Source organism: Lynx rufus, unplaced genomic scaffold (assembly GCF_022079265.1).
Source record: "Lynx rufus isolate CCGP_SWC_20201006 ecotype Redwood Valley unplaced genomic scaffold, mLynRuf1.p SCAF_9, whole genome shotgun sequence".
In the NCBI taxonomy this organism is placed as follows: Eukaryota; Metazoa; Chordata; class Mammalia; order Carnivora; family Felidae; genus Lynx; species Lynx rufus.
Genome location: NW_025814897.1, coordinates 22599538 through 22624114, shown reverse-complemented (window position 1 = coordinate 22624114; position 24577 = coordinate 22599538). Strand labels below are relative to the sequence as shown.

General features: G+C 39.8%; 1 protein-coding gene across 1 annotated transcript; it reads right to left on the bottom strand.

Moving 5' to 3' along the window:
• Positions 1-272: 272 nt before the first annotated feature.
• Positions 273-24577, bottom strand: STT3A (STT3 oligosaccharyltransferase complex catalytic subunit A). The gene is made up of 18 exons (XM_047070785.1): positions 24509-24577; positions 22287-22413; positions 21420-21480; positions 17885-18006; positions 17333-17478; positions 15396-15486; positions 13922-14028; positions 13075-13239; positions 11356-11536; positions 10170-10325; positions 8688-8779; positions 7846-8001; positions 7441-7629; positions 6506-6622; positions 6284-6386; positions 2737-2925; positions 1364-1479; positions 273-554 (listed from the first exon to the last, which is right to left on the bottom strand). The coding sequence occupies exons 2-18, from the start codon at positions 22372-22374 to the stop codon at positions 516-518; spliced, it is 2118 nt and encodes a 705-aa protein (XP_046926741.1). The 5' UTR covers positions 22375-22413; positions 24509-24577; the 3' UTR covers positions 273-515.

The window sequence follows — 24577 nt, the reverse complement described above, 5'->3', positions numbered from 1 at the left end:
ATTTATTTATTTAATAAAAGTTTACTGAGCACCCACCGTATGCAAGGCTTTGTGCTAGGTGCTACGATTTTTGAAATGACAAAATTATTTGTACGTGTAGGATCTGAGCTAGTCCTTGATAGTGTTCCTGATTTGAGAGAGACAGAATACCCCCACGGGGTTCAATTAGGAAGCTAAGAGCATGGACGAGGTCTGCTTTCCCTCCTTCTATCAGCCCAGCACAAACTTTTGCCTTTCTCAAACCAGCCATAAGTCAAAAGAAATAAGGCACATTTAAAAAAAAAAAGTTCCCCCCTTTAATTGACCAAAGTAAAGCCATGACATTTCATTTGGTAACCTGCTCAGAATTATAAAAATCGTTCCATTTGGCCCAGCCCATACTGCCCAGGGCAAAACTTCCAGACAATACTAATCCCATCGTGCTCTGTTGTTATAAACTGCATATTTAAAAAACGTCTTCAGCGTCCTAAACGTGACGCGTTCAGTGCGAAGCGTATCAGAGCTGGCTGTAACATTTATGTCCGTGACAAGCCTCGATTATCCAGGTCCTTTACCTGCAACATAAGGATGTCATTTTAATATTTATGATCAGGTCAACTTTGGAGAGCTTCTCTACTGAGTTGGGTTCTGCTGCCTGGTGTGGTTTTGTGACAAAACGAACACAGGTTTGAGACTAGCTACTCTCTGCTTAGCCTTTAGGAGTACCTCTCAAGAGTAGAATAAATGGTCTACCTGCCAAATGTGTCAGGGGTTGTCAATCTTTTCTTATGTAAGAGATATAACACATTTCTGTGTAACTCTATGCCATAAATTCTTCAGGGGGGGAAAAGAAAATGTAGTGTACACACAGACACACACACACACACACACACACACACACACACACACACTTTTCTCCCCTCCAAGCCTGATAATTACTAAAACAGATCAAGTACAGCCCCAACTGGAAAAATAACACTGTAACCACAGCCAAAATGACAGCAGACTAGGTGTCTACTCTCTAACAACAATCTAAAATAAAAATATTAACATTCTGAGTTGCAAACTACTTTTCTGACATTAGAAAAGTCCCTGTATTAGGGGTGCCTGAGCGGCTCAATCGGTTAAGCATCCGACTCTTAATTTCGGCTCAGTCATGATCTCATGGTTCATGAGTTCGAGCCCCATGCCGGGCTCTGTGCTGATGGCACAGAGCCTGCTTGGGATTCTCTCTCTCTCTGCCACCCTCCCACTCACATGCTCTTGCAAAATAAAAAAACTTAAAAAAATAAAGTCCCTATATTACAAATATGTGGCCCATTCTTAAGCACTAGAACCAATCTGCAAACATGAGAGCTGCTTTCTCAGTGTAGCACCTGCTCACCTTATATATCCTGACTAGCCAATGTTCTGTGGTATATGCTTCCTCCAGGACATCAAGTTCAAAGTCTTTATTCCCAATCTCAGCATTCCGGACACGGTCAAAGCCTGGTGGGCGCTCTAGAATGGAACAAAAAAAAAAAAAAAGAGAGAGAGAGAGAGAGAAAAACACTTCTTTCTACAGTGATTTCCTAAGGAAAGAGTAAATCAATCTGATAAATCATCTACCAAATGGAATGTTATTTCTCAGCCTGTAGTTTGTGTAGAGATAGGACCTATACAAAAAGACATCAGGTAGTAAAAGCACAGATCAAGTGTTACCTTGACTCAAGTCCTCTCCAAGCTAATGCTTGGCAAATTCATGGAGGCTATCTCTTTTAAGAGATGGGAGGCCGACTTCCCAACCCCTCCTTTCCTGGGGATGCTACCCAGAGGCCTCTGTGTTACACTAGTAACCCTTCCATGGATCAGAGAAGAACCTATCAGAAGTCAAAGGCCTGCCTCTCTCTAAAAAAAAAAGTAAACTAAAAAAAATTTTTTTTAATGTTTATTTCTGAGAGATGGTGGAGGGAGGGGCAGAGAGAGAGGGAGACAGAATCTGAAGCATGCTCCAGGCTCTGAGCCACCAGCACAGAGCCCGACATGGGGCTCGAACTCACAAACTGTGAGATCATGACCTGAGCTAAAGTCAGATGCTCAACCGACTGAGCCACCCAGGCACCCCATAAAACTAAATTTAAAAATTTTTTTAAAAAGGGAGGGAGGCACCTGGGTGGCTCAGTCGGTTGAGTGTCAGCTGGACAGCATGGTGCTGCTTGGAATTCTCTCTCTCTCTCCCCTTCTGCCCCCACCTCAACCACACATGCATGCATTCTCTGTCTCCCTCTCTCAAAAAAAAAAAACAAAAAAAAAAACAAAAAACAAAAAGAAATCAAAGACCAGAATCCACTTCAGGAATTGTCCCTAGTGCAGAAACAAGAAATTAAAGTCAGAAGGAAAGACTTAACCTAATCAGATTAGTCTCCATGTATTTATTTAAGGAAATGAAAAGTCCTTTATATCACTGTATCCCCCTTCATTCCTCTCTCCATTCCTCTCTCCTCTTTTACTGAGAGGCAATAAAATGTAATGGGTAAAAGTACAGAATTTAGAGCAAGACCGCCTGAGTTTAACCTAACTCTGCCACTAGTTAGTTACATGACATTGGGCAGGTAAGTAACTTATTTGTACCTGAAATTCCTCATATATAAAATGGAAATAATATTAGTATCTATGTTTTGAGTTGTAGTGAAGATCATATGAGTTCATAGATGTAAAGCACTTTCATAGATGTAAATCACGGTTCTTACTGTGTTATTAATGTTATAAATCACTCACTGGCTTCTGTGTAGACCTGTCCAAAGCGGTAGTAACACATCTTGTACATAAGGCAGTTGAGCAGCACTGGAGAACCTTCACGGTCCACACGGAATTCCCCAGTTGGAGTATAATAATCATGCTCCTTAATATGTTTGCCTGTGTCGGTGCTCCCTCCAATGCGGACCATCCACAGAAACTTATTGATATCTAGAAAAAAGTAGAAAGAGAATTGCTGTGTCACAAAGGCTGCTGGAGCTAAATCACCTAATGAAAAGCTACCATTTCTTTCCTTGTTGTTGTTTTTTTTTTTAACTGAAGCATAGTTAACATACAATATTAGTTTAAGGGGTACAACATAATGACATGACATTTGAAAAAGCCACTATTTCTAAGAAAATCCCTCATTTTTAAATGGGAAATAGTACCATTTAAGTCTAATTTTTAAAAACATGAAACACAATGTGGCAGCAAAACTTTTCCCTCAAAATTTACAACTCTTCCTGTAGATTATTCCTGAAATCCTGTGCTATTGGTCCAGAGTTAAGTCACAAAGATAGTATTCCCAGGTATTAGCTGGGCTGAGCTGTCCAATATAGGAGCTCTATATACTAGCCACATGTAGCTACTGACACTTGAAAGGTGGCTAGTCCAAATTAAGACGTGCTGGAAATATAAAGTACATACTGGACTTGTAAGACTTAGTCCAAAAACAAAACAAAGGAAGTAAAATATAAAGAACTCATATGTTCTCAAAACCCCAGGGCTGCCTGGGTGGCTCAGTCGGTTAAGCCTCTGACTTTGGCTATGATCTCATCATTTGTGGGTTTGAGCCCCATATCGGGCTGAGCTGACAGCACAGAGCCTGCTTGGGATTCATTCTCTCTCTCTCTCTCTCTCTCTCTCTCTCTCTCTCTCTCTCTCTCCTCTCCCTGCCCTTCCCTGACTCATGCTTTCTCTCTCTCTCAAGATAAATAAATAAGCTTTAAAAAAAAAGGATTTAAAAAAAAGTAACAAAACCCCCAAATAATCTGATTAAAAATGGGCAAAGGACCTGAATAGACATTTTTCCAAGGATATTCAAATGGTCAACATGTACATGAAAAAGTGCTCAACATTACTAATCATTAGGGAAATACAACTCAACACCATAACGAGATATCACCTAACACCTAATTATCATAAGACAAGACATAACAAATGCTGGCAAGGATGTAGAAAAATGGGAAACCTTATATCCCGTTGGTAGGCATGTAAATTGGCAGTGGTATAGAGCCACTACATAAAACAGTATGGAAGTTGCTCAAAAATTTAAAAATACAACCACCATATTATCCACCAATCCCACTTCTGGGTATATATCTGAAAGAATGAAATTACTATCTCAAAGAGATAACTGCACCCCCATGTTCACTGTACTTTACTTATAATAGCCAAGACCCGGAAACAACCTAAGTGTCCACTGATGGATGAATGGGTAAAGAAAATGTTATATCTACATATCTAGATACACGCAGGCACACACAAACAGACACACACACCACATATATAAAATGGAATACCATTCAGCCATTGAAAAAAAAGAAAAAAAGGAAATTCAGCCATTTGCAACAACAGAGATGGACCTTAAGAGCATTATGCTAAGTGAAATAAGTCAGACAGTGAAAAACAGATACTGTATGATCTCACTTCTATGTGGAATCTAAAAAAACAAACTCAGAAACAGAAATCAGAATTGTGGTTGCCACAGGCAGGGGATGATATGGTAATTTCCTTAATCTCACACAAAAAAATTACAGTATGTTCCAAATAATGACATTTATTTTTATGCCAGCATTAAATTTTTTTTTTTTTCAACGTTTTATTTTTATTTTTGGGACAGAGAGAGACAGAGCATGAACGGGGGAGGGGCAGAGAGAGAGGGAGACACAGAATCGGAAACAGGCTCCAGGCTCTGAGCCATCAGCCCAGAGCCTGACGCGGGGCTCGAACTCACGGACCGCGAGATCGTGACCTGGCTGAAGTCGGACGCTTAACTGACTGCGCCACCCAGGCGCCCCTTTTATGCCAGCATTAAACACACTTCTGTGCACGTTAGTAGGCGATAAAAGGTCAACTGACTGAAAGTGGTTACTTAACAATGGCTAGTGCTAAGACCTCAAGAAATTATCCCTTTCTACCACATATATGTGTACAATGATACATATAAAAATACATATACACATAGACATACATACACAAATGCTTTTCTATAGGATTTGGCTATATTGTGACTATTAGAAAACCTATAAATAATTACACACAAATAGTGCTGGTGTGATTGTGAAAGTTCAAGTCTGTGAACACATGTCCCTGCTCTCATCATTCCTCCTCTGCTGTACAAGACACACAAGAAAACCAATCTTCTTACTTTATACTTGGCACATTACACGTACTATATACATATAATCTAAAATTTAAACATCTTTACAAGCAGGCATATATTCAAAGGAAACTAAGATAGAAATAAGAGGTAGTTAGTAACTGCAGGAAAAGAAAAGTTATTCGAGGAAAGACTGTAACCATGGTATACTGGTTGACTCAACAATGAATATTTACATAGTCAGGACTTTGAAAACACTTTATCTGGATTTAACCAAAAACTAAAAATTAACTCTACTAAGGAGAATCAAGAGGATAAGGAGGGAGTGAGAAAAGGTAAAAAGAATGAAATTTCTTATCTACAATTATAAGTTGATATAGCATATATAAAATGCTCAATGAATAGAATACACATATTTTTTAAATATGAACATAAGTACTAGAAGAAACAACTAGAGAAATAATTGCCTCTGGAAACTTGTATCATAAGGGAGTTTAAGTTTAGGGACAGGGTACTCCCTACCATTTTTTGTTATAAACCCTCAAAAGAATTTAATATGTTAAAGTATATAAAGTACTGTTTTAATTTCTTAAAAGTTTTTTTTAAGGCAGCAAACCATGTTTTGATGATTCTTCTAAAAATAGAATTTTGCTAACAATCACAGGGAACATGGTAACATATGCCATACATACATACATACATATATATGTATATATAACATAACATATGCCATACATATACATACATATATATATATATCTCTCTCAAATATGAAACATTTTAAGCTGGCAGATGAATCTATGGCTTAAACCCACTAAAAATGCTAATTCTAAAGTTCATTTTCAGATGCCTTATGTTTTTTCCACACTGTATTTTACTCTGTTATTATTTTTTATTTGATTTACCTATACTGTAAAATGATCGCCACAATAGGTTCGGCTAAGCTTTATGTTCTTTGTTTCCTGGTTGTAAGCAACTCCTAGGTCTTTAGACAACTATACCATGCCATATCTAAATGAGAATTATTTACATTTACCTCCTACTTGTTGCCAAAAAAACCAAAACAAAACAATTCCTAACGTTACAAATACTGAGGAACTTCCCCAACCAAGAAAATATGTTGAGATCAGTAAAAAGACAGATAGGACAGTCATCTAGTTTTCTTAGAATCTATGACTATAGTTAGAAATAGAATCAAGTACATACCATCAGAGGAATACCCAGTAAGGCCTCCAAAAATGACCAGCACATAGCTGACATCAAGCTCCCTCATGATCTCATAGGCTTTTTCTTCTGTGGATGCCATTGCCTAGAAAAATAAATGCACATTTCTCAAAGCAAAAAATTCCAAGTCATGTGATCCCTCAGAGAGAAATATTTCCCACTAGATCCCATGAGCCAAATACTCATATAATCCCTTCACTTTACCTGTCCTACTCGAGAAATATGGGTATTATTCCATGTGTTATTGTCCACTAAAATTGTCCGATTTGCCATAGCCGTAATCTGGTAACCATAATCCCACCATGACATGACCTTCGCATCCTGAAAGAAGAATGGGAAATGAAAATAAGTTGCTCGCTGCCTCCAAAAATCAAATACAAGAGAAAAACTGGAAAGGCATCCTATAGTATAGTAAGTGAGGGACTTCCTACAAAGAAAATAATTCTTGGCACTTGGTACTACATTTACATATAATCGTGAAATCTCAGTGTAAATTATACAATCTAACACTCCCAATACTTTCATCTCAGATCACCTTATATAAACAAGCATAATAGGATGGCAGGTGTAGGAGGACTGTGTGATATTTCCAAATAAACATTCTGGTGTCATCAGATAATTATATTAAATGATCTTTCACAATTCACAAAAAGCAGTTATTATAAAAATGGGAGGGAATACAAACCACGGGATATGACGCACTAGGATTAAGAAATTCTTACAGCTTAACTCCTTAAGAGTCTAACTCAGAAGTACTACTCCCAATAGCTACTGCAAAGAAAATCACTTCAGATTCTCAAAAGCTTTAAACCAAAACGTTAAAAGTGCTTATCATTCGGTGATCACTTTATGGAAACTATCTTTTTTCATGTTTCTACTTTCTGATTTCTTTTATAATTGGGATGGTCCACCTCATGATAAAATCACCACAGTGTCAGAGTGTAGATGATTATCAGTAAGGATACAAAAGAAATCCTGAATTGAATGAAGGCTGACTTTCAAGGCTCATTCAGCACAAGGGTTCTATAGTTCCAATTTCTCCAAGCTTTCCACCCATCTAAAAGCTGTATGATTCACTATCAGAGCAAATGTCCCCAACTTCACCCGACTCCTCAATCCCACTCCCCCCCAAATTTTACCTCTGGAGTATTGTGACGGAGCCAATAGTATGCTTCTCGAAAGTCATCAAAAATGATCCTACTGCCATCCCCACCACGGGCAGACAGCACGATGGAGGGAGAAGAGTAGGCCTCACTGGTCACCCAGGTTGAATGAAAGGTGTAGGTGATGAGAAAGAAAGCCATGACCAGTATCATCCCACTTGCCACCTAAACAAGAAAACTGTGTTGTAAATTAAATTTACACAACTCAGAACAGCTTCTTACACACAATAATACAGATGAAATGAATCCAAATGAGTCAAGACCTGTATGAGTTCACCCACTATGACAGCACTCTACTCCCTCACTCAAAACACACACACACACACACACACACACACATATATTTTCCCAAGCCTGTTCTTAGTGTTGCTTAATTCTCACTTCATTCTTAATAGGGTAGGTAGAATCCTGTTGCTTCTTGCTCTTTTTGTCTGGACGACTTATGTCCAGATTCTTCATGTAAGTGGACAGCACCTGGGAGACTCCAATGCCAGAAAGGATGCACATTACAGGTGCCAACACTAGCATGAGACGCACCTAAAAGAGACAGAAAGCAAAAACACAGTTCAATCAGTGTTTTACAAAATTAAAGACTTCAACCTGGTAGTAGATCATGACATCAATTCAGCGGTTTTCAACAAACATGATTTCTTAGTAAAAAAGAACAGAATATGAGAAAATATTTGATACATCTACAATGGAAGTAGACACTTCTTTAAGCTGTTTTTCAGTTACATGCGTATATATGAAAGCATCCTGAATAATAATGCTATGTTAAAGAATGTTTTTAACTATGGTTTGAAATTTAAAAAAAAAAAAAAAAGCATAACAAACACTGTCTTACTACAATTTATAAAATCTTTCCTCTTTCAACAATCTAAGACTTGGCAATCTTCCCAGAACGTTAAGGAAAAAACATCAACTCCTTTCTTAAGACACTCAGAAAGAGAGACAAAGAAAGCTGCCCATGGTCACTTTATCCAACAGAGTATACGTGTCTCTCCCTAACACAAGGTTATGAATCCCAGAAAGCTGGGCCCCACCACCAGAATGTATGAGTGCACCATACATCCCTGGGAAGGATCAGCACCAGTGAGCAGCTTTACAACTCAGTTCCTCAAATGCTCCAAGGAAAGCATGTGCACAATCATTACATTCTGAATCCTGCCATGCACCTCAGAGTCAGGGGTGGAAATGTTGCTAGGACTGAGAGCATTCCTCACCATGACAGCTGAAAAATACATGCTGGTCACACCATACATGATGATGAAAATCCGGGCATCAGACAGGTTGCTAAAGCAGTAATAGAGACCAACTACAAAAGTAAAAGTAAAAAGAAGCAGGCAGCTAAAATAAATAATCATAGATATGTGCAAAGACATTTATTTACTATAGAACTCTTTAAAACATCAAAAAGTCAGAAAGACTTAAATATCCAACATTAAAGATGTAGTTTTTATAGCGTATTTATATAATAGAATACATCAATTAAAATATTGCTGCAGGATATTATGGACTATTTGCCATCTTCTTTACACATCTCTGTACTTAAAAAATTTAAAAATAATACATTTAAATGTTACATCTCTAAAATAATACTAAATAACAGAAATTATGATTCTTTGTAAAATGAAAAAAATTGGGGAAAAACAGTATCATCCTGAGGGCACCTGGGTGGCTCAGTAAGTTAAGTGGCAGATTTAGGCTCAGGTCATGATCTCATGGTTCATGAGTTTGAGACCCACATCAGGTTCTGTGCTGAGAGCTCAGAGCCTGGAGCCTGCTTTGGATTCTGTCTCTCTCTCTCTCTCTCTCTCTCTCTGCCCCTCCCCTGGTCACTCTCTCTCTGTCTCTCAAAAAAAAAATGAGAAAACGTTAAAAAAAAATAAACATTATTATCCGATTTTTGTTCAATAAATAACTGGATGAGGGGGTGCCTGGCTGGCTCAGAAGGGCATGTGACACTTGATCTTCGGGTCATGAGTTTGAGCCCCAGGTTCGGTGTAGAAGTTACTAAAAAAAAAATTTTAAATAAAAAAATTTTTAAAAAGACTAAAATAAATAAATGAATAAATAACAGGATGAATATACATCAATATGTTAACAATAGCAATAGATGTTTGGTGAGAACTCCCCAATTTTTTTTTTAACTTGTCTGTATTTTTTACAATAGACAACAACTTACTTTCATGAGGGATAAACACCATAGAAGCTGTTTTATTAAAACAATAAAAAAGGAAACACCCCACCACCAGTAAATTCAAAAACATTTCTGGATTGGCTAGAAGGTAAGTAACTGAGGCTTTACAACCAGCCATGCCTATTCTCAAACTTTAGTACTGCCAAGAAGATAGATAAATGGGGAAGAGTCAGGGATGGGGGATGGGAGAGAGGTACACTGAAAGTACTCAAAAACAAAAACAAAAGCCTGAATACAAATTTGAGTTGAATTTTAACTTATAATACAAATGAACAGAAAACTGTGAGGCTCTGAACTTGCCAGCATCTCCAACTGTTCAACTTCTGACTTCTACTCTGCTTCAAATATTAGAAAAATGTGCTTAGCCATCCTTTGTACTGCATAGGGTAAAGAGGCAAAAAAACAAAAACAACAACAAAGTACAAGGATGAGGGTAATTTACTTATTTTGAATCAAATGGTGATTCTTACAAAGAAGGCCACTTCAGAACACAAAGTAGACAGACCTGGAAACATGAAGACCAGAAGCTGTAGGTCAAAATAGTATGAGGACCAGGTCGTGGGCTGATGCTCAGACACAGAAGCAATGATGGGGATGTTGTTCTTAGCGTAAGAAGGATCCAGCAGTGAGTAGAAACGCCCAGTCCAGGGAGATATTTTTCCTGGCAGCAAAGAAGCAACAAATATTTCACAATCACACTTGAAACAAAATAACATCTTATCCTAATTAATCACAATTTCCTATTTTCATAAGAGTCTCTAAGACAGAAAAGGACTAAGTTTTTGTTAAAATACCATCAATAGTTTGAGAATCTCACTCTTTCCTTTCAAACTTGAGAGTACTTTTGTCAGCCTAGCCAGCAGAATAAAGTCAGGCTGTACATAAAGTCAGAGATGGGAGGCAAAAGTGTTTCCTGTGAAGGTTTTAGGGTCAAATCTGGCCAAACCAAGGTCAGCTCTACAAACAAAGCTACTACATCCTCCAGTGCTGCTCTGAAATAGACCACACAGACAGACCTAGGCAGAATCCAATCAGCCTCTGAGAAGGACAAATGGGAAAAACAAAGGAAAAAAATGTGGCATGCTAAACAGCCGTGAGTTAGTGCATATGGGCTTAGACAGGCCATGTTTGTAAGGAATGGCCAGCAGTGTTATGATTTCTCTTACCCTACCAGTAGGAAAGAAAAGGAAAAAAAAAGAGAAAAATTAGCAAGGCAAGATCCAGTCCTTTCAACAAAGTGTGATGTTGCTAACATTAAGAACTACTCTAGGGGCACCTGGGTGGTTCAGTCGGTTGAGCGTCCGACTTCAGCTCAGGTCATGATCTCGCGGTCTGCGAGTTCAAGCCCCGCGAGTTCGAGCCCAGCGTCGGGCTCTGTGCTGACAGCTCGGAGCCTGGGGCCTGCTTCGGATTCTGTGTCTCCCTCTCTCTCTGCCCCTCCCCCACTCATGCTCTGTCTCTTTCTGTCAAAAATAAACAAACATTAAAAAAAAAAAGAGCTACTCTAACAAGACATTCTTAACTATGCAGAATCCAAACACTGGGGCTGACAAGTGGACTGAATTGAAGAAGTAGGACTTTATACTCTTAGGAGAAAAAGAATGAATCTTTCTGTGGTCAAGAAATAACCCCTATTTTTGAAGTTCATTATGTGTCCATATCCATTTACAAAAGCTGTGGGCCTTCCCTACCTGTCAGCATGAGGAGCGCTCCCACGGTGAGAAGGACAAAGCCTACCAGGGAGATGACACTTCGGAAAAGAACTTCAAACTGCTGTGGATTCAACTTGCTGCGCAGATAATCCACAAAGGCATGGATCTGGCAGAGACCAAAGACCCCAAAAGCCGCCATGTGCTCTGACGAAAGGACGGGCTGTAGGTAAAAGCATAGATATGACAGTGCTGGAAAGCAATGAGTCCAACCTAGACCTGAATTATCCTGACCCAGTTCAGACCAAACAAAGGCTCAAATGAGTTTTGAGGCCTCCATGGAATTAGGTAGGGCCAATGGAGGAGAGGGACGAATTTCACCTACCACATTTTCCAAACGGTATTTGGAGTCCTATAAATCATACCTTACTCTATCTTGCAAATACCATTTCCTCCCAATCTGCCAAACTGAAATCCATCACTCCCCTCTATGTTCCACGCACTTTCGCTCTTTCATTACTTATAAATTCTTTGCTTAGTCCAGTGGTTCTCAAACTCTAGTGAGTACCACAATCATGGAGAGGGCGAAGAAGAAAGGGTGTTAAGACACAGATTGCTGAGCTCTACCCCTTAGAGTTTGATTCAGTGGGTCTCTGATGAAGCCCTGGAATTTGCTGTTTTTGAATAAAAAAAATTTGTTGGAGTTTATTTGGTTCCTCACAATACTTAACTTTATTATTATTTTTGTAATCTCTACACCCAACGTGGGCCTTGAACTCACAACCCCAAGATCAAGAGTCGCATGCTCTACCAACAGAGTCTGATAGCTGTCCCCAGAATTTGTATTTTTAACAAGTTCCTGATGCTGCTGCTGGTCGGCGAATTACATTTCCAGAACTGCTATACTACAGAATATAGACAGCTGCATGTACTTCCTTCCCCACAAGACTGTAACTTCCTTAAGGACAAGAATCATATTTTTAATTTTTACATTTCCCAGTGATTAGCGAATTGTATATAGCAGGTGATCAGTAAAGAAAATACAAGCTGACCTCTGAATAAGTCCTCCATTTCCATAAGAATTTCATATGAGAATCAAACACACCACATTATTCTCTGACTTTATAATTATCTCTTAACCCTATGGGAAATGGGGTTAAAAGTTTGTACTTTGAGGAGCACCTGGGTGGCTCAGTCAGTTACGTGGCAGACTTAGGCTCAGGTCATAATCTCACAGTTTGTGAGTTTGAGCCCCACATCAGGCTCTGTACTGATAGCTTAGAGCCTGGAACCTGCTTTAGATTCTGTCTCCCTCTCTCTGCCCCTCCCCTGCTCACACTTGCCCACTCGCGTGCTCGTGCTCTCTCTCTCTTTCCCTCCCCCAAAATAAATAAACATTTAAAAAATTGAAAAAATAAAAACGTTTGTACTTTGCTTCCTTTACTTTCACATAGATCCCATCAAGAAGTTCAGGGGTCAGTACTATTACATGGACTCATTAGCATTAAAAAGGACTGGAAATAACTTTGCATTCATATCAACTCAGCTCAAAATATCCCTCCTTCCCACAAACCTAAGCCAAATTAAGAGTCATTAAATTCAAACTTTATGGAGTAAATATTAACACACCCCTGGAAGCAGACTTTAATGACCAGTGATTCTGTTACTTCAGTTAACACAACGGTCCAAGGTAAATCAAGCTACTTGGAGCTGTTTAAAGAAGTTGAAGAAGCTAACGACTCTATTCAGTCTAGGGCTCACCTGGAAACCAACAAAGGAGATCTGCATGGAAAGAATGGTGCCCAGGCAGTAAACAGTACAGTAGGCCACATAGATCCGGTGGGAGAAGCGTCCTGTGAGCATCAGCACCAGTACATGGAGAGGGATCAAGTTGATCAAGAACACATAGCCTCCCCAGGAAGAGACCTAGGACAGGATAAAAAAGAAGAGCTCCTCTGAGCACTCCTCCTCAGGCCACCACTTACGATATTAACCTGTGCTCTTTTCAAAGAACATCCCTTTACAGTAACTATAAGCTTTATTTATGACAAGTGGCTTCAAGAGTTTAAATAAATGATTTCTTTAAGTAGAAAAATCAAAGTCACCCCTATTACTGTAACTCAATCCCCTATTCCCTATGCCTCCTACCATCATGATAACAAAAGCAGCAACACCCAACTCTCAGGGTTCATCTACATGTAATCTATTGTAATGTCATGTGGACAATTTAGGGATACATAGGAAACGTGAGCAGGTGGAAGCAGTTAAGGGAAGAAGTCTAAGTGACTATGTAAGATTGAACAGGAAAAAAATACATTAGAAAAGAAGAGGAAAAATTTTAAAGGAACACAGCAGAAAAGAGAGTTGGCCCACCAATATGTATCCACGGGTCATATGGTATCTGAAGAACTTTAAAAATTAAAAACATTGCCTCTATCTTGCTGTTACACAACGGATGGCCACACCTGCCCTGGATTAGGCTTCGTATGGATATAAGAGAAAATAAAGACTTCTAGCCTCCAATCCACGGTCTCAAAGCCCAAGAGCTATTTCCAATTTGTCTCAGTCCCAATAAAGACACTCGTGGAATACAGGAGTGAAGAGTTACCATGTAGAAATAAGCAAGGGCACACTTGGCAGCCCAATAGATGGAACCAGTCTTTACTGCTTTGATCCACATGTAGTAGGTGAGGAGCATGCAGAAGATGGCAATCCCTGCAGAAAGAACAGAAAAAAATTCAATAAAAGGCCATGCTTGCGTAATATTTAAGAATACTACTCTGGAACAGACTTCCTGGATTCATATCTCAAACCTACTGCGCATTAACAGTGCAATTATTTTACCTCTTATTGTCTCGGGTTCCTATAAAAATGAGGCCATAATAGTATCTATTTCATAAAAGTGTTAAAGGACTTAGAACAATAACTAGTATAAAACAAATATTATTACTATTCCTTCCAGGCACTAAATTCCTTGCTAGTGTAGAGTCCTAAAGATATTCCACATTATTATGCACCATCCACCCTCTGCATCTTACCACAGGTCAGTCCTTATGCCCTGACTGCCCCTCTCCTTAATATGTGCCTAATGAGGGGCGCCTGGGTGGTTCAGTTGGTCGAGCATCTGACTCTTGATTTCAGCTCCAGTCATGGTCTCATGGTTTGTGAGATCGAGCCCCACATCAGGTTCTGCACTGACAGCATGGAGCCTGCTCCTCCTACACTCACGCACGTGCACTCCCTCTCAAAATAAATAAATATAAAAAATAAATATATATGCCTAATGAAGTCCAAACCTCACTGCCTAGTGCAACTTCAACTACTTCCAAAGTCTTCCCTGATCTCCAAATCTGAATTAACCTCTCCTTTCACACTCCAAAGTACTTTATTCATACTTCTCTAGTGACACATAATATTACCTACCTGTTATGAGTTATAGGTCTGTATTTATCTTAATAGATTATGGGCCAACATAATTTTATTCATTATTGGTCACTGTAATTCCTTAAATATGAGCCAAAATTATCTTATTCATTATCTATAATACCTAACATTGTGTTTTCCCAACAACATTCAATAAATATAGGCTGAATTGACACAGTCAACAAAAGTCATTATAGCTTTAAGAATGTTAATTTCTTGGCATGCCTGGCTGGCTCAGTTGGTAGAGCATGCAACTCTTGATCTCAGGGTTGTGGGTTCGAGCCCCACCTTGGGTGTACAGATTACTTAAAAATAAAATCTTAAAAAAAAAAAGGATATCCATTTTTCTTATCTAGGAAAATAATGCAAATAATTACAATGTTAAAATAATAGTACCATTCAACACTAAACTAACTCTGCTTTTATCAGTCCAGAGAAGAGATAAAGCCCTTATAAAAGGAAATTACCTTTCTGAAGGGGATGACAGAGAGAGATTATAAACTTGTGTGAGGTCCCTTCCAACCCATTTCTAATCTTCTCACCCAGATACCATTTTTGCTAGTGCTAAACATCAGATCTGAACTCAGATTTTACTGCACTTCCTGAATGTCTATGGAACAATGAGATGAATTTATCCTCTTTGGCATTTTAAGTCTTACCTTCATTATCATAGGAGCCAGCCACAGATCGGGAGATGTACCCAGGAACTACAGCAATCATGGCGGCAGCAAGAAGCCCAGCCCCTGCATCCTGGAAGAAAAGAGGGGTAACAGGAAGTTAACACTATTCACTCACAAGAGAGAAGAGAGGATCCACTAGTCCTTCTGCTTATACTGGGCCCAGAACACAGTCCAACACTTTCCAAGGTAGACGTGATGCTAGAAATGCTAGAAATGTTCACAGCACGAGAAAGCTAAAGACTTCACAACCAATTCCCCAGGATGATACCACATCTGAAACTGAATACATATATGCTAAGGACAGACAAATTATGTAAGCTGTCAGACATCAGACACTGCCCCAGAATGGGCTGTTTGGCTGCAGCATTCCCAGGTTTGAGTCCCTGCCCCTAACAATACCTGCACACTGCCAGGACAGTCACACCTCTAAAAGCTATGCAAGGATAATCAAAAGGAAGACAATTATTATTTAAGCTAAAAAGCCAAAAGGTGATCATCTGTCTGGACTAAAGATGCCAGGAACTTAGATAATAAAGCTGGAATATCACAAAGCAATCTGTGAGGTCAGGAGAGAGAAACAACGAAATATAATCACACTCCCAAAAGAGTAGGGACTTGTCTGTTGATAAGAATCAAATTTGGAACAAGGGCAGCAAGGAGAAGGATGAAAAGATTTCCAAACTAAACTCAAGAGTCCCAAAACCTCCTACTAGTTTATCACCTCTCAGGTATCTCCCTGACACCACAGCCACAAACTAAGAATAGCATCCAAGGAGCCAGCAAGGCAGAACCCTAGAAAAAGAGAGCCATTATGGAATCTACTCCAAAAGTGATTTAATAATTTTTTTAATGTTTTTTTTATTATTTATTTTTGAGACAGAGAGGCAGAGCATGAGTGGGGGAGGGACAGAGAGAGAGGGAGACACAGAATCCAAAAGCAGCTCCAGGTTCCGAGCTGTTGGCACAGCTGTTGGCAGGGCTTGAACTCACAAACTGTGAGATCACGACCTGAGCCGAAGTTGGACACCCAACTGACTGAGCCACACAGGCGCCCCAATAATTTTTTTTTTTTTTAATTTTTTTTTCAACGTTTATTTATTTTTGAGACAGAGAGAGACAGAGCATGAACGGGGGAGGGGCAGAGAGAGAGGGAGACACAGAATCGGAAACAGGCTCCAGGCTCTGAGCCATCAGCCCAGAGCCCGACGCGGGGCTCGAACTCACGGACCGCGAGATCGTGACCTGGCTGAAGTCGGACGCTTAACCGACTGCGCCACCCAGGCGCCCCACCCCAATAATTTTTAAATAGGGGCACCTGGGAGGCTCAGTCAGTTAAACACCCGACTCTTGATTTCAACTCAGGTCATGATCTCATGGTCATGAGATGCAGCATCAGGCTCTGCACTGGGTGTGGAGCCTACTGAAGATTCTCTCTCTCCCTCTGCCCCTCTCCAGCTCGCATGTGCATGTGCACATGCACGCTCACTCTCCAAAAACAAAAAAAAAATTTTTAAGTATATGTTTAAAGAATCAACAAATAATTGCTAAATGTCCATTTCCAGTAGGAAGAATGAACCATTCTGGAATACTTCCTATAGTTATTTTTCCTCTCCCTTAGGTTGCGAGGACTTCAAAATCTAAAGCTCACATTTTACATTTTAAACATTTTTTTTTATCTTATGTAGAAATTTATATTTGACCTTCAAATGTTCTCTTATAGGACAATCAGTTTCTAATAATAAGAAACCACATGTTCTAGGAAGGGGCTGGAGTGAACCCAGTAATTCAGCCTAGCAAAAGCTATCTGTAGCCTCTGGCTCCCTGCCCTTCTATGGCTATCAGACCCCCACCCTTTAGCATCTACTAGAGAGGTTCAACAACATTCATTCCCAAGCCTATCACCCCAAATCCTTCACCTTGAGCTCTTTGGTAAGGTGGTACGTGACGATGGTGGTGAAGGAAGAGAAGAGAGGGGCCAGGAACACACAGACATTCCGAATGTCGATGGTGATGTGGAAAAAATGGAGTACATGGTAGATTGCAGCAGACGTGATCATTAAGCCTGTAACAGGAAGAAGAAACTCCATTAGGTTATCTTGGTAAGACCAAGAACTTAAGGGAAAGAGAAAGAGAATCAAAGTATCAATCAAGTGATAACATAACATAGGTCCTGACAAACTACCAGAAACACTAATATAGCAACTGCAGTAAGCTTATTAAATTTCTCTTCTTAGGATTCAATCCGAAGTCCAGAATTTATGAAAAACCTCCCATCCCCATCTCCCACACATATTCTCCTGTATACAAAAGATCCACTTTTAGGAACTGGTAATTAGAATGAAATTATAATTGTCACAAAAAATGCAGACATTAGAAATAAGAGAAACTGTTCTATAACATACAAATACCTTATTTCTGTTAATTTTTTTTTTTTTTTTTTTTTTTTTAGAAAACCCTGTTCCTCTCACCTGGATAAATTGTTCCTCCAATGATTCGTCCCAAAGGATACCAGGCTCGGTCATCAAACCAATTATGAAATTTATAAAATCCCTCCTCAGCCAGGAACCGGGTAGTCCGATAATTAAAGTACCTATAGCAAGAAAGAAATGATCTGTATCTCCTCCTCTTCAAACTCAAATAACTATACCAATTTGCAGAGAATCTTGTTCCTCAGGTCACACCATTGAGGAACTGATCATTACATCAATCTGTATGATTACAAATCAGTTAGGTACCAAAAATTATGCCAAGTATGAAAATCATTTTACATTACCATACGTCCCCTCATTTCTAGCTCCACACGTCTCAAGTAAAGCATTGCTTGTCTTGGAAGGAAATGCAACCGGAGCCTAACTCAAGTAGGATACTTCACCAGCCTGGCAATTAGTAGGTATTAGCACCAGTCAGAGAATTCAAGCACCCACAGACAGAACAGCTGAGATGTGGACATCAATAAATCTGGCTCTTTTCAAGAAAAAGGAACATACAAAGATTTCAATAGCACACAGAAGGACACACGGATAACTTCAAGTGATGAGCATCTCTAGAGATGTTGGTATAACACTATACGCATGTCACAGTTTAATCCACTCAGTAACACAAACTTCTTAATGAGTGTTTAAACTTAACAACAAATTCTACTCATGTTGTTTAAAATAGTTCTGAATGCCACCTACATAATAGCATAAAAATATAAATAGCATAAAAATATTTAAGGAGCACCTGGCTGGCTCAGTCAGTAGAGCATTCGACTCTTATCTCAGGGTTGTAAGTTCGAACCCTATGTTGGATGCAGATATTACTTAAAAATAAAATCTTTAAAAAAAAATGTGACATAAAATGCTTAAGAGTCATACATGGGAAGACACAGTTCTTTAGGTCCAAGCTATGTAACACTTTCCTATTTCTTTTTAAATAAGAAACTTGAGAGAATGACTAACAGACTCATGAAAAGATGCTCAGCATCACTCATCATCAGGGAAATGCAAAGCAAAACCACAATGAGATATCACCGTACACTTCTCAGAATGGCTAAAATCAAAAAGACAAGAAATAACAAGTGTTGAGGAGGATGTGGAATAAAAGTAACCCTCGTGCACTGCTGGTGGTAATGTAAATTGGTACAGCCACTGTGGAAAACAGTACAAAGGCTCCTCAAAAAATTAAAAACAAATACTATATGATCTAGTAATTCCTCCCCTGGGTGTTTACCTAAAGAAAATGAAAATATGAATTTGAAAAGATATATGCACCGCTATGTTTACTGCAGCATTATCTACAGTAGCCAAGATACAGAAGCAACCTACAAGTCCATCGACAGACGAATGGATAAGGATGATATGGTATACACACACACACATATACACACACAATGGAATATTATGCAGCCATAAAAAAGGATGAAATCATGCCATTTGCAACAACATGGATGGACCTAGAGGGTATTATGCTAAATGAAATAAGTCAGATTGAGAAAAACAAATATATGAAAACAAACATAAAGCAGAATCAGGCCTGCAAATACAGAGAAGAATATGATGGCTACCAGAGCAGTAGAGGTTGGGGGGATGGGCTAAATGGATGAAGAAGAGTGGGAGATAATGGGTTGCCAATTATGGGATGAATAAGTCACAGGAATAAAAGGCACAGCATAGGGAATATAGTCAATGATATTGTAATAACATTGTATGGCGACAGATGGTAGCCACACTTATGCTGAGCACTGCAAACTTGTCCAATCACTGTACTGTACACCTGAAACTATGTAACATTACATATCAACTACAGTCAAATATAAACTTATTTTAAAAAAGTAGAAAGAAATAAGAAAAAAGAAAAGGAAAAAATATAAATAAATAAACCAAATTTTTAATTACTAAAGGCAATCATGACTAACCACCTCTCCTGGCCATCCCTCTAACCCTATTTCCTCCTTGGTCAGTCAAGTTTTAGCAGCTGAAGTGAGCAGAAGTAGCAGATGGCAGAAATCTCTACCTATCTGTTTGTTGCTTTGAACGTTATTTTGGTAACTGTCAGAGAAACAATAGAAAGGAGGGTAGCAGGCAGTCAACATGTGTGAAAACTCTGTCCTTTACCTAAGGGAAGGGAAGGGAAGGGAAGGTGAGGCAGAGGAAGTCTAAGTTAGTGGAAAGAGGTCTGACTGGGGTCACAATCCCTTAGTTTCCTGCTCTGCAAATGGAAGCATCAAATCACAAGATCTCTTCAGTCCTTTCCAGGCCTATGACTACAGACCAGATAGTCTTGCTTTCCCTGACCATCTCACCTTAATGTTTGTTCATCTAGAGAATCTGAGAAGAAGCCTTAACAGACTGGTGATCAAGAAACAAAAAGATTAAGTTTCCTCATCCATAAGAAAAAAATATAAATTGATTTGAGAGACCCCAAAGAAAATATTTGTATGCCTCCAAAGGGCTTTCATACACCTACACAAAATATCAAATTTGCAAATCAACTTTTGAATCAATGCTCCATAAACTGAAATATGCTATGTTTAAAATATTAATGATGCTTGAAGAACCTATGATTCTGGCTTTACTTTAGGCAATACAACAAAATGTCCCCAGTATCCAGAGACAGATAAACCTAGATTCAAATCTTGGCTCCTCCAAATGTGTAACTTGAATAGCCACTCCCAGGCCTAGTCTCCTCATTTATATAAAGGAGAAAATAGGACCTCCATCTAACAGGGTTGTTAAGGACTTAGAGATGATCTGCAAAACAGTGCTTGAAACAAAATGAATACTCACCTATACCTTTTCTTATCTAATAAACAAAATCCCTAATCAAATTCATGGCTTAAAATGTTCCCCAATGTCTTAGAACTTAACCAGTAGATCCAATTACTATCATATAAATTGTTAAACAAACAGTCATTAAATCACAAGTTCATGACTTGTGATTTTCTTCTGAGCCTCACACAGGCCCCTTTTCCTCCAAGTGCATCACTGATTGTTCAATAAGCTGAGCAAACAGACTTCTCCTAGCCTGGCCCGGTCTTACCAGGCAGGCACACCAGCAATGCTTCTCATATTTTCTATGAGTTTGAGAGATTTACTTGGTTAATTCCAAGAGAAATGTCTCAAAAGAAAGCAATGATCTCTGTTGGAAAACTTGAGGGTTTTCCCCCCTAAATATATAGGAAGCACAACCCCATCACTGAGAGCTGATTAGAATTTCACTTGGAGGGGCGCCTGGGTGGCGCAGTCGGTTAAGCGTCCGACTTCAGCCAGGTCACGATCTCGCGGTCCGTGAGTTCGAGCCCCGCGTCAGGCTCTGGGCTGATGGCTCGGAGCCTGGAGCCTGTTTCCGATTCTGTGTCTCCCTCTCTCTCTGCCCCTCCCCCATTCATGCTCTGTCTCTCTCTGTCCCAAAAATAAATAAACGTTGAAAAAAAAAAATTGTCTTTAAAAAAGAATTTCACTTGGAAATCCATTGACTTGAATGCTTCCCAAAGCAAATACCAGATCAAGCAAAAGTACTCACGGGTCAAACTCATGGATGACACTTTCAAATCTCAGGACAGCAAAGAGACGAGTAGAGAACGCTGCAAAAATCAGAGAGTTAATACCTTAATGGTAGTGTGCCATGAAAAATAATAGTAGATTGTAGTATTACAGAGATAATAGCACAGCACAGAAGTCACAGGAAATGTAAAACGATCCCTGAATAGGGGTGCCTGCCTGGCTCAGTCAGTATACCATGTGACTCTTGATCTTGGGGTCCTGAGTTCAAGCCCTATGTTAGGGGTAGAATTCACTTAAAAAAAAAAAAAATCCCTGAATAAAGTATTTACCCATTTCTCTCACACAGAAGAAACGAAAGAAGTTCACTCTCCCCTGACAATGACACCTACATTTTCCACACAGGTAGGACACATTTAACTATCAAGACCTATAACAATGCATTCACCTACTAATACTACACTCCACTTACATGGTCATCTTTTTTAATTGTTGACTTCCCCTACCCAGAACTAACTTTTATTCTGGAACAAACTAAGGGGGGTAAGGCAAATCAAGACTACATTTATGACTCACAAAGAGCTAGAAAATCTAAAAAAAAACAAACAAAAAAAAAAAAACAAAACCAAACAAACAGTAAGTTCTGAAGAGATTTTCAGAAATACTAAAGTAGGCAACTAGTACAGCATGCTTCCCATTCTTTCCCAGATGATCTCTAGCCCTGACTTTTAAAATCCTTGTGTTTCTTTTGTCTTCATAAAATCATACTGATGGATAAGAGCAAAAACAACACATTACAATCTACTGAAAAGAACAAGACATTTAAGTAAACCATTCTTGATTTTTTTCTCCTTTCCACCCGCAAAGAGAGGTCCACATGCACACTCACATAACACAGCAGCCATCGACAGAATGAGAAGCTTCAGTAGTGTGTCCTGCTTCTCATAGGACAACCGCAAAAATCCCAGCTTAGTCATCTTGACATCAATGGGAGGCAGCAGATGACACTCAAATAGCTGAAAAGGAAAAGTCAAGACTGTAGGACATCAAACACTTCTAACTTATCTAATTCACTTTCATGTTTTATGGCGGCAAAAAGACCATAAAAGAGACACATGCCAACGAACACACCGAGAGGGTCAGAGCTAATACTTGACACCCGAGCCAATACTAACACCCTAGCCTTGCCTGAAGTCTGACCGACTGGCAAGGAAGTAGGCATAAGTCAGGTCCATGTGTCAAGACTCAAAAGGAGTGATTAGACTCTATCACCATAATTCTGCTTCTTACTCCTTCACAGCTAACAAGTACATAATACATAACAAGTACAACTCGCAATAGCGTGGTACAGCAGGAGTAAAGAGCAAACACAGGAATAGAAAAAGGCGGTTGGGTGAAGAGATGCAAAGAAAATAGAAAAGATTGGAAATAGAGAAAAAGAAGAAACAGAGAATAAAAGAGCACTCAAGAAAAAGCAGGAATGTATGAAAGAAAGCAGGAAATGGGGAAATGAATACTAAATACAGAGGTGAAAGTAGAAATCAAACTAGGACTGAATATGCCCAATATACGGCCCTATATTTCAGCAGCAACTGAATGGCCACGAGCTTCATTTTGTTCCAAATCCTAATGGTGTTGCAGGGCCAGCTAAAGAGCATGACTGATCACTAACACACAGACAGTGATGCACTCAAGAGGGAGAGAAACACATACACAAATCACTGCACTTTCAATCCCATGTATCACAATGCAACTACTGCTCGGATCTATAGACGCTTCCAGTTGCCTATCTCAAGATAGGCCTGTAATTGACACTGCCGATTTAAGCCACTGATCTCAGAGATAGCTCATAGAACCAGATGACAATCTAGAGGGAAAAGAAAATAAAATTTCCTACTGAAACAAGAAAAGCTCGGCGGGGAGGGGGGGGGCTAGATTAAAATAAAATGTTGAAGGAAGTAGGTTAGCTATTTCTGTTTAAGAAAGTGCTGCCTTCTTAAACCATAAGCTCATCAAGGGCTAAGTTATAAAGAATACAGTAATAAAAGATATGCAACACTGTTCAAGACTGCAGGGAGAGAAAAAGGAACCTTCATGTCTCCTGATCTTTTTCTCAGTATTATTGGAAGAAAAAAGAGGGGGAAAAAAACCAAAACACCAGACTAGGTGGAAGGCATAAAGAATCATACATTCCTAGCTCCGACAACATCTTTTCCATACGTAACTGGCCCAGAGGGGCAGTTTTGCATGTGTTTTTAATTACAACCCCAAAGGAAAACCTCATCTTGCAATCAAGAATAAACACCTAACTCCAGGAAGTCCATAATCCCGCCACATCGCTCAAGTTTGTACTTGTTTTTCTCGAATGCCTGAAACAGAAAAACATAACACCACTACGAGTTGGTATGAGCCACACACCTGGAAGAGTCAGCGGAAGAAATGAGAGTACTAGAACCTCTACCTGCAAGCTGAGTAAAGGACCTGGTAATTTGAGGCAGGACCTTAAGGGAGTTTTCCTAGTGTGCTCTCTGGTCATTTGAGCACATCGCTAAAGCAAATAAGGGCAAAAGACACTTCACTTTAAACACTTAGCATCGGGTCTCCTCAACGGTGCCTGCGAGCTGTGGCATCCGAATCCCATCCTCGTTCTAGTTTTCCAAGACGGAAACTTCCCCATCCCCGTTAGCCCCCACTCTCACACCTGCTCACACTCCTTTGCTCCCTCATCCCACCCCCTTCTTCTGGTCACTCTAGCAGGTCCCAACTCCCTGCCTCCCACCTGCATATAACACCTCTGACACTACCCACCGCGGGACACCCCACCACCTCAGCATCCTGAGCGCCCTCCCCTCCAGAACTAGTCGCAGGATCCAATCTTTCCCACGCCCTCCAGGCCTAAGAGCACGCCCCATCCCGAACCTTCACATCCTTCCATCCCAGGACGTCTCCACCCCACACCCCACGCCCCCTCCTCTGCAAGGCCCTAGACCCCGCTTCCCACACCCCACCCGCCGCCATTAAAGCCCCACCTCCAGCACTTCGTCCAACCCCACCAACAACCTGGACTGCACCTGCAGCTAATTCTCAAGTTATAGCCTAAGGCCTTCTCACCTGGCCAGCGTTCCTCAGGAATCGGCTGGGCTCCCTCTGCCATCCGTTCAGCGGCGCACCCAACCCTGG

Excerpts from the sequence above, each read along its gene's own strand:
- STT3A (XM_047070785.1), bottom strand. The coding sequence starts at position 22,374 with ATGACTAAGCTGGGATTTTTGCGGTTGTCCTATGAGAAGCAGGACACA. Across the intron at positions 13,240-13,921 it reads CCCTTGCTTATTTCTACATG|GTCTCTTCCTGGGGAGGCTA; the intron begins GTAACTCTTCAC and ends ATCCTGTCCTAG. Across the intron at positions 2,926-6,283 it reads TACTGGGTATTCCTCTGATG|ATATCAATAAGTTTCTGTGG; the intron begins GTATGTACTTGA and ends ACTTTTTTCTAG.